This window comes from Callospermophilus lateralis, chromosome 1 (genome assembly GCF_048772815.1).
Source record: "Callospermophilus lateralis isolate mCalLat2 chromosome 1, mCalLat2.hap1, whole genome shotgun sequence".
NCBI classification, from domain to species: Eukaryota; Metazoa; Chordata; class Mammalia; order Rodentia; family Sciuridae; genus Callospermophilus; species Callospermophilus lateralis.
The window spans coordinates 185,206,733-185,221,680 of record NC_135305.1 but is presented as its reverse complement, the minus strand read 5'-3'; the positions used below and the strand labels follow the sequence as shown (position 1 = coordinate 185,221,680).

General features: G+C 38.1%; 1 protein-coding gene across 1 annotated transcript in view; it reads left to right on the top strand.

The window, feature by feature from the left end:
- Efhb (EF-hand domain family member B) overlaps nt 1-14,429 on the top strand; it is a 47,169-nt gene extending 32,740 nt beyond the window's left edge. Inside the window, exons 9-13 of the mRNA XM_076868506.1 lie at nt 40-194; nt 7,972-8,179; nt 11,251-11,463; nt 13,259-13,440; nt 14,256-14,429. Coding sequence (XP_076724621.1) covers nt 40-194; nt 7,972-8,179; nt 11,251-11,463; nt 13,259-13,440; nt 14,256-14,429 — 932 coding nt within the window. The remainder of the gene's footprint in view (nt 1-39; nt 195-7,971; nt 8,180-11,250; nt 11,464-13,258; nt 13,441-14,255) is intronic.
- The last annotated feature ends 519 nt before the right edge of the window (nt 14,430-14,948 follow it).

Sequence of the window (14,948 nt, the reverse complement as noted above, 5' to 3'; positions counted from 1 at the left end):
AATTCACATAAAAGGCTTTTTCTTTTTTTTCTTCAATAGGAGTTGGTGATCTGATCCATAACAGATCTCCGGGCGAATATCTTCGAGGGAAGGACAGAGTTCGAGCCCTGATAGCTGCAGTTCGACATCGCTTGAAGAAATTTAATTACCAAAACTTTGACAGTTTGCTGGAAGCCTTCAGGCACTATGACAAGGCTAGTAGTAGAGCAGAGCTTTTGGTACTCGCATGGGCTGACAAATCCCAGTGGTTTGTGTAGATGGGGGTCAGCACACTACGCCAATTCCACCCCTTGTTTTTGTAAAGAAAGTTTATTTGAAACACAGCTGTATCTGTGTTATTGTAAGTATCATCAGTGGCTTATTTTGTCTTACATATGCAGAACTGAATACTAACAACAGAGATTAATATTTATTACTTGGCTTTTAACAACAGAGATTAATATTTATTACTTGGCTTTTACAAAAAATGTTGCTGATCCCTGGTGTAATTATTTGGTGGTTAAAATGAGGTTCTTTGCCACTATCAGCATTCTTGGGAACTTGTTAGAAATGTGCATTCCAAGGCCGACCCCAGATCAACTGAATTAGGAACTCTGGGATGGAGCTCAGCAATGTTAACAAGCATTCCAGGTGATTCTGTTGCACATTCAAGTTTGAGAACCATTTTTTTTTTTTTTTTTGTAGATAACTAAACTGCAGTGTGTTAGGATCAAGGAGGAGGGTACAGCTCCGGATTCCTGGGGAAGATCTGACAGTCTACACCTTAATCTGAACATGTTCACATTGTGCCTTCATCTAGGTCCAACTCATGCTTAGAATGTCTTTCCCTAGAGGAGCAGGGTGTGCTTTCCATTTTATTTATTTAATTTAATTTATTTATTTTGGATCCAGGAGTGCTCTACAACTGAGCTACATCCTTAGTCTTTTTATTTTTTATTGTGAGACAGGGTCTCACTAAGTTGCCCATGCTGGACTTAAACATGTGATCCTTCTGCCTCAGCCTCCCCAGTAGCTGGGATTACAGGTGTGTGTTGTTGTGCTCAGCAGAGGCCTTGTTTTTGATTCCCAGCACTGTCCTTTTCCCCCCAAATTGTACTAATCATTTAAGAATAAACACCTACAAACAAGTTCTCACCTTCATTTCCAAAATATTTCTACAAGATTGTGTTCAAAGAAAGCACAAGTATACAACTGTTTAACTTTTGATAGAAACCAATTACTATTTATAGATAATGTCAAAAATTTTTTTAAAAAGTAAGCTAAAATAAGCACCTTTCAAATTCTAATCTGTTATAACTTTTCCCCCTTTCTGTGGCACTGGAGATTAAGCCTAGGGCTCCCACATGTATTCCAATACCGAGTTGTGGCCCAGCTCCTTTTCACTCAAATGTAGATATCTCATAAATATCATGGTAGAGGAAATTTACCTAGTAGTGACATGAATAAGAGAACCTGCATTCATACCTAGTACTTTGCTTTTAAAAATTCTTCATTTTCAATGCAATTATAGGAAATACGATCTTCTTAATAGCTGTTGATTATCTGAGTAAACCACCAGGCATATTCCTTGTGATAAAATTAAATTAAGCAGGGAGGAAATTACTGAGAATTATTTAATGCTGGTATACCTTTTAAACAGTTAACTTTTAATATGCACAGTGTAGTGCTCAGTGTCCTTAAGGAGCTTTTTACTGAGAGGGTAATAAGCTGTGGTTCTGGTACAGCTGTAGGATAATTTTTGATTATTTGAATCTGATATTGTTGGATGCCCAGATTTAATTTAGTAGGAAAAAAAAAGTAGAACAGTGCAAATAAACTATGATTTCCTAGGTGAATCTTCTTGGCGTATAAAATTAATTCTATTATTTATTGAACACCCATAATACATCAAGCTTTATTCTGGATAATGTATAGACTTTCCACTTGGGGAACTTCACATCTCGAGGAGTTAATCATAAATTAGAGTACCAGTGGAATGCTAGAGCTGGCTTTGAGAGAGCATATTGTTAAATTTTCAGGAAGTTTGCAAGCCATGTGACATCCCAACGGTAGTTAGAAATTAGCCCTGATGAAAGTATTTATACCACGGACAGCAGCAACTGCTACAAATTAAGGCTTCTTTTCACCACAGCCTCCAAACAGCCAGTTGTTAAACAAATAGAGCACACCACTAGAGTAGAATCAGCGCCAAGCACTATGATAAATTCAAAATTACAAGCAGGAATATTGGCTCTTGGCTATTACAGACAATGTAATTCATGATGGAAATCAGTTGATGATTTTTCTCTTTCAATTAATTGTCTAATTAAGCATGTGTAGAATTCAGTAATTTGTGCTTACTTAAGGAAGACATTCTTTGCCAATATGTAAACATCATTAACTTAAAACTAAAATAATCTCCTAAAATAAATTTCACTAGTAGGCCTTAGGGTTCTCAGCTAAATTCAATAATTGCATCCAGTTCTTGTTTCTGGAGGGGCTGCTTGTAGACCGTCCATTTAACTTCCTACTTGTCTGTGCCACCAGCCAATGGTATTTGCTAGTTGATGACATTGATTCACCCTGTGGAATGATGGTATTCAGTCACTCCATGCAATGAAAGAAAATGGGGTTGAGAAAGATCTCCAAAGGTGTTCCATGAGCGGGGGAACAGTCACTAAGGTTATTCTCTGTTGTTTCCAATAGAATTCTCAGTAAGATTGAGGAGAATGGCATTCAAATTATGGATAGAAATTCTTGGTTGTCAATTAAACTTATGATGCTTCTAACAGTTTGAGAGAGCTACTCCATAGCATTTTTCTTCACATGAAGCCTCCCTGGGGTGGTCTGAAAGATTAAATAATGTCTTTCACTCCCCTGAACATTCCAGGTCTAAGGCATTCTTTCTTTAAGGGCCCGATTGCTATTTTCCTTCCATCACCATAAGGTCCATGTGTCTCATTGCAGCAACTGTAAACTTCACATTTCTCCATTCATTCCCTATTTCCACCTAGACCTTTGGTCTGGAAAGGTCAGTTATAAGAAGGATAAGGAGATTTTGGAAAAGTTCCAGACACCCATTTCATTCCCTGTTTTGGCCTCTATAGAAAGACTGGGTGAGTAGTGCGCTCAGTCAAGGCATTATTACTCTTTTTGACTAGGACTCTGTTAACCCAACAAAGTATCAGGTGACTGAAATTCTGAGATGAAATTAAGTTTGTATCTCCAGAATATTTTTTTTGTGAGTGTGTGTGTGTGTGTGTGTGTGTGGTGCTGAGGATTTAACCCAGACCCTTGTGCTTGCTAAGCATACTCTACCACTGAACTGTGTCTCCAACCGTTAGAATCCTTTTTATGCCTGGTTGCTACAAAGAGGGGGATCGACAAGATTGGCCTGAGGTTGCTAATGGGGGAAAAAAGATGTACAATGACAAGCAATGGTCATGACAGAACCCTGCACTTTCAAAATAGGCCTTTATAACCCACACCCCTTTTATTGTGAAAGCAGTTAAGATGATTCCTTTCTGGGAACAGCTAAACTATTTTTTTTACTAAAGTAAAAGTTACCAAGAGCTGATAAAAAATAATACTAGATGGCAGTGGATGGTAAAGAGGAAGAAAGGTTTATTGAATACCTTGATTAACAGCTTTTGTGCTATGAGATGGACCATTGTTGTATTAAAAATGGTCCAGAAAGCAAAAAAAAAAAAAAAAAAAAAAGCCTCAGATTAATTTCAATGGCCTCACTATTGTGACTGGAGCCAGCTGATTATACTGGAACAGCATTACCATAACCTGAAAAAGTGTCAACTTTGGTAGACACACCACTGATATTCTAAGAGGAGGTCAAAGTTCAATATTGTCGCTTGTAAGCATGGGGGTGTGTGGTGTGTTCTCTCTGACCATGAGACAGATAGGGCATTTTTTGGGCAGGAGTCTTTTTTTTTTGCTTGTAGTGGAAGTTTCTGCATTCACAATATACAGTCCTTTATCTTGTGTTCTATTGTAATAACATGTGTGATGTCAGGACTGGCACAACTATGGGTCCAAGCAACAGTGGTAGCAATCTGAATGGTTCAGGCTTGATTAACAATTTAATTCCAATCATTTCCTCAGAGAGGGTTGGGGATGTGGCTCAAGAGGTAGCGCGCTCGCCTGGCATGCGTGCGGCCCGGGTTCGATCCTCAGCACCACATACAAACAAAGATGTTGTGTCCACCGAGAACTAAAAAATAAATATTAAAAAATTCTCTCTCTCTCATTTCCTCAGAGAATAAATTCTTATTGTGGATATCAACTTGAATTATTCAGATGGTTCAGTTAGCAACTAAAAGAAGTGTGTCTTGAATCTGGGAGTATGTAGCTTTCAAGTAGCAAACCAAACAGGAGGACCTCTGGCAATGGCCCAACTCAGTAATAATGTAACATATTTTATTATGGCCCAAGCTATGAGAAATGGCTTTTAGATCTTCCTGCTGAGTTGTGCCTACATCCAATTTTGGTCCTTTGTATGTTAACTTTGGTTTTGAAAGCCACAGAAGCCCAGTGAAGGCCACCAAGTTTCAGCTTAAGCAAATAATCAGTCAAGCTCAGGCATTCAGAGGAGCATCTGTGAATTCAAGTCCTCCCACTCCCCCATTTTTTTGGGGGGAGACTAGGGGACAATCAATTACTGAGCCATATCCCCAGACCTATTTTGTATTTTATTTAGAGACAGGGTCTCGCTAAGTTGCTTAGCACCTTGCTTTTGATGAGGCTGGCTTTGAATTTGTGATCTTCCTGCCTCAGTCTCCCGAGCTACTGGGATTATAGGCATGTGCCACTATGTCCAGCTCAAGGCCCTTTTGAACCAGTGGCTTTTCTTTAGTGGCAGAATGGCAAATAAAAAATTTCCTAAATATTACTATCCTTTTTCATATAAAGCTCATGTGTTATTGGGGCAAGGATGTCTGCATTTTTTTTCCTTTTTTTTTTTTTTGCTGGGCAGGGGATTGAATCAAGGGTCTCAACATGCTTTCGGGCAAATGCTGTACCACTGAGTTCCATCCCCAGCTCCTATATCATTCTTGAACATGCCACTTCCACCTGACAAATGAGGCTTGTTGGATCCTTTCCACTTTGTACGTCATTGAGTCCAAGTTGACCCACTTCAAAATGATTACCAGGCTGGAGACTCACAAGGCTGCCAGGGGTCTAGTGTCAGTTCCAACAAGAGCCCAGTAATAGGCTTAGCTGCTTTTCAAAAAGTAGCAGGAGACAGTGTGTCTTAAACCTTGAGGTGCACCTCTAAGTGAAGATTGTCTTTCCTTTCCAGAGCCTCTAATAGGCAAAATGACCTGTAACAGAGATTTATAGCTTAAAGGGTCAGTAGAGTTATGGGGCTTTAAATGTACTGAAGTTTTCTACATGCAACTTTTCTTAGGGCAATCTCTGGCACTTATGAGACATCACAATCCAGGCATGGAGAACATCAATACCAATTACATATTCAGCCATTGAACTATATCAATAATAATTCACTGTTGGCTTAATTTGAGTGTGTGCACTGGGGATTGAAATCAGGGCGAGCACTCTAACACTGAACTACACCCTCATCCCTGTAGTTGGCTTTTGTTCTTTTCTGTGAACCCTGTCCAATTCCACTAGCTAAATCCAGTATCACTTTCTCCCGACCTGGGACGAAGTATTGAATTGAATACAGACTTTGGTGCTTGTATTTAAAGGCATAAAAATTTGAGTCCTCACTACCCCTACCCAACTTTGAGGTTCTACAGCATACTTGGACAGATGCATGTGGCATCTTGGTGACCAGAAGACCTTGGTCCCACTCCCCTAGTCACTTTTCTCCATAAAGGAGCTGTAGTTAGGGTACAGGAAAGGAGGGGATCAAGGCTGCACAGAGATAGACTGTCTCTGAACTAGGAAATAAGAAATATTTATCTTGAGTTTTGAGTGTTATTGTGGTTGTACACAACTCAATGAAACAAACCAACATTTTTTTTTTCAGTCTAGACAAATTCCTGTATTAGTCAGCAAAGTTATCATTATTAGTGCATCTATTTTATTTTTGTGGACTTCTTGATTCAGCAGCACTCCCTCCCCCATTACTTTTCAGCCACAGATATAGGGTTTATATTTTTGGTTAACTTGGGCTTGCAGTAGAAATTTTTATAAAGTAGTCTACATTAATCTAGGGCATTTATAACTCCATTGTCAAGATAATGTGTTTTAAGTTCACATTTTGTTTCAACATAAGACTTAGGGATCTTTTCCAGGGCTGCAGGTCTGACTGCAATAATTATCTGGAATTTATTGGGTCTGTCTCATTGAGTCATTTCTTTTTCTTCAGGGGATCACCTCTATCAGCATGGTAAATCCAAGCCTGGGCAGTTTGAACCTGAATACTACTACTCAGTGATTCATTCATGATTTCCCTTGGGAGTTTTTCCCTTTCAGGGAAATCTCTCTGAAGGAGCCAAAACTCTATTATAGCAGCCAAAATCCACTGCCAAACACACACACACACACCCCACAAAAATGAAGAGCTCAGATCTTTACCATCATCTTTGAATGGCTTTAAGATGGGCTTGATAGACTGCAGGAGGGGCCAAGTGGTAAGATGCCCTGGCTGTTGTCATTCTTCCTTAACAGGCATTATATTCTCTGCTTCTTTTCCCAAGAAATCATCCAAAATTTTTGCTCAGAGCCCTCATAAAGCCCCCTCCCTTCATACTTACGCAGGTACTTTTGTCTTTAACTCTTATCTGAAAGGAGACATTCCTCCCCTTTCCCTGCCAGAAGGAAATTTAATGGTCATTGTTACAATAGGGGCTGACTTGATGGATGGGTAGCATCTCCTCTGCCCATCAGAGTTTTAGCCAAGAAAACCAAGTCTTTGAATCCATCTCCGAGTTCTTTGTCTTGCAACTACCTTATCAATTTCTCATTAATAAGCAATGCAATGAAGGACTATTTATTACCCAATTGAAACAGGGAAGGTGTTAAAAACCTTGTAAGCAAGGAAAATTGTCTAGATGTTGTACACAACATTGGTCAAATGAAATGTCAAGCATATATCATGGTTATTCCAGCTCAGTCCTAGTGTAAACAGCATGATTTAAAGAACATGATTAAAATAGAATGGGGACTGGGAGTGTATATAGCTTAGTGAAAGAGCATACGATGAACACTTGGGAGGCTCTGGTTTCAATCCCCAGCACCTAAAAATCAAACAAACGGAAAAAAAAAAACCCCAAAACCAAAACAACAACAACAAAAAACTAAGGTTCTGAGCCATACCCTGCTTGTTCCAACCAAGGTTTGAAGTTACTGAATGTGTATATGACATTGTCTCAATGAGGATCAATCTTGCTTAGTATTTACCACCTCTTATGTTAAAGTTAAGACAGTCTTGAATTTATGGGATAGAGCTATTTATTTTTTATTAAGCTAAATAATTGCTATTGTTTAGATACAAGTATCCCCCCAAAGCTCATGTGTGAGACAATGAGAGAAAGTTTGGAGGTGAAATGATGGGGTTATGAGAGCCTTAATGTAATCAGCTCATTAATTCTCTGATACGGATTAAGTGGGGTAACTATAGGCAGGTAGGATATGGCTGGAGGACGTGGGTTGATGGGGGTGTGCCCTTAGGGTAGATTTTGTCTGTGTTGAGGGGACTTCTTTCTACTTCCTGGTGGCCATGCCATGAGCCACTCCGCCCCCCCCCCCCCGCCCCCCGACTTCTCCACCATAATGTTCTGCTTCACTTTAGGCCCAGAGCAACAGAATCAGCCATCTATGGATTGAGATTTCTGAGAGCCAAATAAACTTTTGAGCCCCCAAATAAACTTTTCCTCCCCTAATTGTTCTTATCAGGTCTTTTAGTCCCAGCCGTGAAAAAGCTGACTGAAACAATAATGGATATTGCTTATTCTGCTCTTGAAGACAGTGCTCATCTTGTTATTATTACTTTTTCTTTTTGTCTAACAGAAGAGAGATGGGATGATAGATAAAGCAGAGCTTCAGGAAGCTTGTAACCAGGCCAACTTGCATTTAGATGAGAATCTCCTGGACCAACTGTTTGACTACTGTGATGTGGATAATGACGGCCTGATTAACTTCCTAGAATTTGCAAATTTTCTTAACTGGAAAGACACAATGGTTCTCAAAGATTATGAAGAGAGGGTCATCATTAAAGGTATTTAAGTTGTGAAGATTCGCTGAATTTTTAACTGGAATTTTACATTTTCATTTTTTAGGTGCTCAGACCTTACCGACTTGAATATTATATAAAAGGGAAAAATACACACATATTTGTATTTATTTGCTTGTTTACACATAGAATGTCTGTGGAAGAATAGGAAAGAATTTGAAAATGTGTATTATTTCCAGGAAGAAGGAACTGGGTGGCTGATGGACAAGATAGCAATGAGATTCCCCCCCCCCTTTTTTTTATGTGATGCTGAGCTTTGAACTTGGACTTCAGTGTGTATTATAGCAGTGTTCTACTGCTGAGCCATATATCCAACTTGAGACTCCAACCCCCATACTTTTTTTTTGTATGAGGACTTGAACCCAGGGTGTTTTACCATTGAACTACATATATATATATGACTTTTATTTTGAGACAGGGTCTCGCTAATTGCGGAGGCCAGCCTCTGAGTTACAATGCTCCTGCCTCAGCAGCTCCAGTTGCTGAAATTGTGCTATCATCTGAGACAAACTTTTAAAAAATGTATGTTTTGTATGTTTTGAGTTTGGAACCAGGTATTATTCATCAAGAAAAATTAAAAGCAAAAAAAAAAAAAAAAGTTTTGTAGGAACTCAAAATTTGATAGTTCCTCACAAAGCTGTTTGAAAACCATTGTCTTAAGAGTAATTAGCTCTCCTTAACCAGGAAAACTCAGTAGTGATATAGGATTTCACATAAGAAGATTAAGTTTTAAAATTATACACAAAAAGGAAAAAAACTCACCATAATTATTACTTTTTGATTCAAATATTTTCAAGTTTACATGTTATCTTCTTATATCACTAACCATATACATAGATATGCAAATATATTTTAAACATTTCTGTAATAACAATGAACATACCATTTTTATTTGGCTTTTAAAATTTAGCTTTCAAATTTCTGTGGAGTGAAGAGCTACTTTTATGGTTTCTGCAAGCTCCATTTTCAGTTCCCTCATGCTTATGTGTTATGATTTACTAAACCATTTCTTCACTCTAATTTAAGTTGTTTCCAGATATTTTAAAAGCAATATGGGTAATGCTATGATTATCATCTCTGGAAAAGCTTTCTGTTTCTAATTATATCTAATTTCTTATGAATGTTATTATTGTCTGTCCCAGAAGTAACTTATCTTTATTTTCATTCTGCTTTTCTAAATGATTCTACCAATTTGCAATTTTATCAGGCAAGGCTGTGAGAAGGTTTTACTCCAACCTTCAAACATTATTATAATTTAGTTGGTATATATAATGATACTTCATTTGCTTTAATTTTTGTAACTTGATTATTAGTAGAGAAGATTAACTTTTTAAAAAGGTTGTTTACAATTTTATTTCCCCTTGGAATGTCTGTCTGTTCTCTAAAAAGTGACCATACCAGCATTTGGGGACAAGAAACAAAAAGAACTAAGGTTCTGAGCCACACCCTGCTCTACCTTTATACCTTTCTGCAAGGTCAAAACCAAATTTTGGTTTCTACTGAGGATATGAGTGAGCCCTTATGCAGTGTGTCTGGTACAGCCTTTCTTTCTATCTATTCAGAAAGCAGCAGAATCTTCTTTACCCAATTACGTTTTTATTTTGTAGAAAACAACTCTACCCCATCCTCTCAGAAATAACGAGGCGGGTGACATTTTTTTCCCTTCTTGGCACAACTCAGGAAGTAGTGGGGGAGAGCAAAAGCCTATTCTCAAACCAGATGGTTCTTCAAATTGTTCCTGTTTTTGGATTCCAACTTCATTAGCTATTGTCAATGATGTTCTTGAGGATTTTATCTTCTAAAATTTTAGGGGGGAACCTGCAAGTTAGGGGCCAGTAGGCCCAGAAGGATCCCAGAAATGTTTTGCCAGAAATTTTCGTATGTTAAATTCTGTCTTACTGCTGACTTTTCAAGGAAAGGGGTGGGTACCTACCCTAAGGCAGTTCTGAGGAACAAATTTTCACACTGTCCAGATTTCTGCTTTTTGTTAGGTATAGGAATGGATTAGAGAATCTGGAACTCTGTACCTGAATGCTTTGATGGCATGGATTAGGCACACTTTAAGGGGATGTGTTCTTTCTGTCTTTCTCCAGTTTCTACCTGACTTTGATAATGGTGCACCACTCACCTCTGCAACTCTTGTGTGTCCCTGAACCTGTTGAGTCCTTTGGTGATTGAAACACCACAGTACCCTCTAGTGGTATGTGTGGAATAACCGGACCTTTGGAAAGGATATCTCATAAATTTACTCCTTAAATTTGAGAATTGACTTACCAAAGCAAATCTGTAAAAGAGCATATTGTCTTACAACTTCAGTTCTACAGTTTTTTCCTTTGGTGCTGGGGATTTAACTCAGGGCATTGCACATGCTAAGCATACAGGCTACCACTAAATTACACACTCATCTGGCTTTTCTTTTATACACTGATTTGTAGAGACTAGTTATATAATCAGTTCCTGAGCTCACAGTGGGTTCTCACTACCTCTCTGGATGTTGTAATATGTATTTCCTTATCCTTCAACCAAGTATGCATGGAATATTCAACCCCAAATATGTCTTCTACCTCTCCCTAGGACACAGTTCTAGAAACAACTCCAGTAGACTAGAACAACCCAAGTTAATATGAGAACAAATGCTTACTTGTGTGTTCTCTCTCTCTCTCATTTTCTTTCCTACCCTCTCTTTCTCTATTTTTTTTTCAGTGGTGGGGATCAAACTTAGGGCCTCTCCCATCTAGGCAAATGCTCTGACACTGAGCTATGCCCCACTCCTAAGCTCTAATAATAAATAAGAGAAAAATTACTTTTGATCTATCAGATTTGAAAGCTTTATTCTAGAATAAAGTAAATGGAGTTGTGAGAGGAAACACTGAGCCATGTTCAGATTATCTGGTGTAGGACATTGGGTGTTGGCATCAGTACTGGGTTCACATCTGCTTACTTTCCATTACCAGGAAGAAACTGAACAAGAAACTCATCTTGTTGCAGAGCAGCAAGAACCAAGCAGTAACATATTCCTGTATTCCTGTACTTTTTCCCCCTTGTTTTTCTTAAAGGTAAAAAACCAGATTGTGCAAATCCTGCTGAGGCTAACTTGAAAGAATCTGAACCAACTCTCCTGATAAAACCTGAGGATATTGTCTTAAAAGAACCAGGGAGCTCAAAAAAGATTGTCCGGACACTTCTGAGACCAAGTGATAAAGTTTCTAGCTACTATAAGACAACTTCTTCTGAGATCAATGCAGTTGTAGGAGCTGTCCCATCTGTCTGTAAGTATGTCAGATTATTTGGCAAGTTTCATGAGGATCAGAAGTATTCTTTTGTGTCTTTGCGTTGTCCCCAGACTCCCTCTGTATTAGACTATAAATTTCTTGAAGCCTTGGACCTTACATTTGGCTCCATATTCTAAACCCTTAGGAACTCTCACATATAGATGTTGGCTGAATTGCTAATGATGACTCAAGTGAAAAGATTCTTTATATATTAATGAAATTGAAACCCTCGTAGATCAGAACATTGAATGTTATACATTGTAGTAATTCAGGCTTAACCCATTTTAACACTTGATTCTTTGCCTTAAAATAGTTAAAAAGTTTTTTCAAGACATTTCTCTACATATTAAAACCCTATGTATTAGTTTGCTAGGGCTGCTGTAACAAAACACCACAAACTGGGTGGCTTAAGTAGCAGATTTTTATTTTCTCACAGTTCCAAACACTAAAAGTCTGAGATCAAGATATTGGCAAGTTTGGCTACTTCTGCAGGAGAATCTGTCCCGTGCCTCTCCTCTAGCTTCTGGTGGTTTGCTGGCAGTCTTAGGCATATCTTGGCTTTTGCTACATCATCTTGATTTCTGCCTTCCTCTTCACAAGGTGTTCTTCCTGTATGTATGTCTCTTTCCAAGCTTTTCCTTTGTATAATGACTCCAGTCATATTGAATTAGGGACCTGTCACACTCCAGTACAAACTCAACTTAGTTACATCTGAAATGATTTTATTTCCAAATATGGTTATTATATTCTAAGGTTCTGGGGGTTGGAACTTTGACACATGAATTTTGGGAGAGAAAGATTCAAACCATGACACCCATATTTCAATTGAGCATGAATATTGATTTTTTAGAAAGTCTATTGGTCCAGATCACTTTCTTGAATGAAGGACAAGATGAAGGATTTATATATTTTTCTCATTTGTTTTTGTAGATGTGATTTATATTTTAGTGTACAAAATCATGCCACATCCTTTATAATAGTGCTTTCCAATAGAAATATAAGTGATACCTGTAATCCTAGTGGCTCTGGAGGCTGAGGCAGGAGGATTGCAAGTTCAAAGTTAGCTTCAGCAACTTGGTGAGACCCTGTCTCAAAATAAAATAAAATAAATGACTGGGGAAGTGGCTCAGTGGTTGAGCACCCCTGGGTTCAACCACTGGTACCAAAAAAAAAAAAAAAAAAGTAATTGGAGTCATGTATGCCTTTAAAATTTTCTAGTACATTAAAAAAAAAAGCCACATTAAGAAAGAAAATAGACAGGGGTGTGGTGGTAGACACTGGTAATCCTAGCTACTCAGGAGGATGAGTAGGAGGTCAAAAAGTTCAAGTCAAGCTTAGGCAGTATAGTGAGACCCTGTCTCAGAATAAAATAAAATAAAATAAAGGACTGGGGAATGTAGTTCCGTCATAGAGTGCTTTCCTAGTATGCATTAGGCTCTGGGTTCAATCTCCAGTACTCCTCCCAAATGAAAACCAACTCCCTAAATTATTAAATTAACCAAACTATTAAATATTTTGCATTTTTTCTTTTCTTTTTTGAGGCAGGGTCTTACTATGTTGCCCAGGCTGGTCTTGAATTCCTGGACTCAAGGTCCCCTTCCACCTCAGCTTCCTCAGTTCTGGGACTATAGGTGTGCACCACCATACCTGGCTGCCTTTTTTCTTTTTGTATTAGAGTGTTTGAATTTTACTTTTATGACACCCTGCAATTCAGAATAGTCACATTTCAAGTGCTCAGTAGCCACATACGGCTGTGCCTAATGCCCGTTTTCCTCCCTCATGGATTACCTAGGTTACCCCATCTTTGGTGTTCCAACTGTTCGATGTGATATTCCTGCCCCCCGAATTCGTCGTATCAGTGATAGAACTAATTATGGAGAAGAGGGCAATGCTTATTCGTTACTATATCCTACCATCTTTTCCCAGAAAGGAGTGTTTGAGAGAGACTTCTTCAAGACCAGATCAAAAGAAGAGGTACAGCAATCACTTTGAAAGAAATGACGATTTCATAGATAACAAATATGGAAATGTTTGCTTATCAGTGACTATTATTTTCAAAAGTATAGCTTTTATATCATAAAAGTCTAGAGTATCCCTGATTATAGGATTTTTGATGAATAATGTTCAATTTGGTTTTGACATTCTAGTACAATTCAGATACCATTCAGTAGTTAAATACTGTTCTTAGCTGGGAAAAGGAAAGATCTGTCTCTTCTTGTGGAAGTATCCTTATGACCTTGGGCTTCTAAAACCAAAAAGTAGTCACAAGAAGGGCCACTCTTCCACCCTTCCTGTCTACTGCTATCATAGGTCCCAGATGATCTGAGGTAAGCACTGATTTAAAATATTCTGTACTGTTGCCACACCATATATCAGACCATGTATCTTCCCCCCCCCCCCCCCGCCTCAGAAAATATGGCCCCTGTAGCACAGGTGATCCTTTGCCTAGAGGAGTTATAAACTGAGAGCCACCAGTTGGGTCACAATAGCCACTTAGGCACCAATGCCAGGCATGGACAGGGTGGAATCCAGGGAGTAACTGCCCCTTTTCATTATGTTCAGAGCTAGAATTGATAGGAAGAGACAGAGGATGTCTTTTTGGGATTTCAGATGAAGTGTTGACCTCTTAAAAATTTACAAAACATACACACACACACACACACACACACACACACACACTTTTTTTCGGTACAAATATCCATAGTCTAAGATGTTATAAAAGATATTTTAAATACGAAATTTAAAACACATAAATCTTGGTGTGGTCTTAAAATACTTTTTTTTTCTAGATTGCAAAGATATTATGTAACATTGGTGTGAATCTTTCTGAAGAAGAATTTGAAAATGTATGGACTCTTGCATCAAAAAAACATCACAGAGGTGAAGTGTGTGTGGAGAACATCAGAAATGTTCTGGATGAGCTACAGCATGCAGACCGGAGCAAGTGTAAAACAACCTCATGATAATTTTGGAGTTTATGAATTTAAACAAAAGAATAGTTAAATCTGAGTTCATCTAAAATGTTTGACTCATGCTGATTTTTGAGAGAATTCAGCAATCACTCTGCTAGGGCTCATATTCCTTCATGTGTCTTACTAATAAATGAGATTTGGGAATTTAAAATTTGTTGCTTTCTATAAAGCATCCAAGAACTTTACAACTTGACAAGTGCTTAAAGAGTTAACCTTCAGCTTCACCAAAGGCATAGTTCAAAATGATATTAGACATTACATAATATTTAGGAGGCCTAAAAATTCCATACATTAAGTAAAGGTTGAAATTTGGTCTGTTTTTTGATACTATGTTCATAAAATTTTGCCTCCAACATTTCATTATTCTCATTAAGATTATTATGAAAAGAATCTTAGCAGACTTTTAGTCTTTATTAGCATCTGAGGAAAACAAACTTGTAAGGAGCAGAATTTAGATAGCACAAACTCAGGTTCCAAACAATTACATAATGGCTTTTTGTTCTTGATATC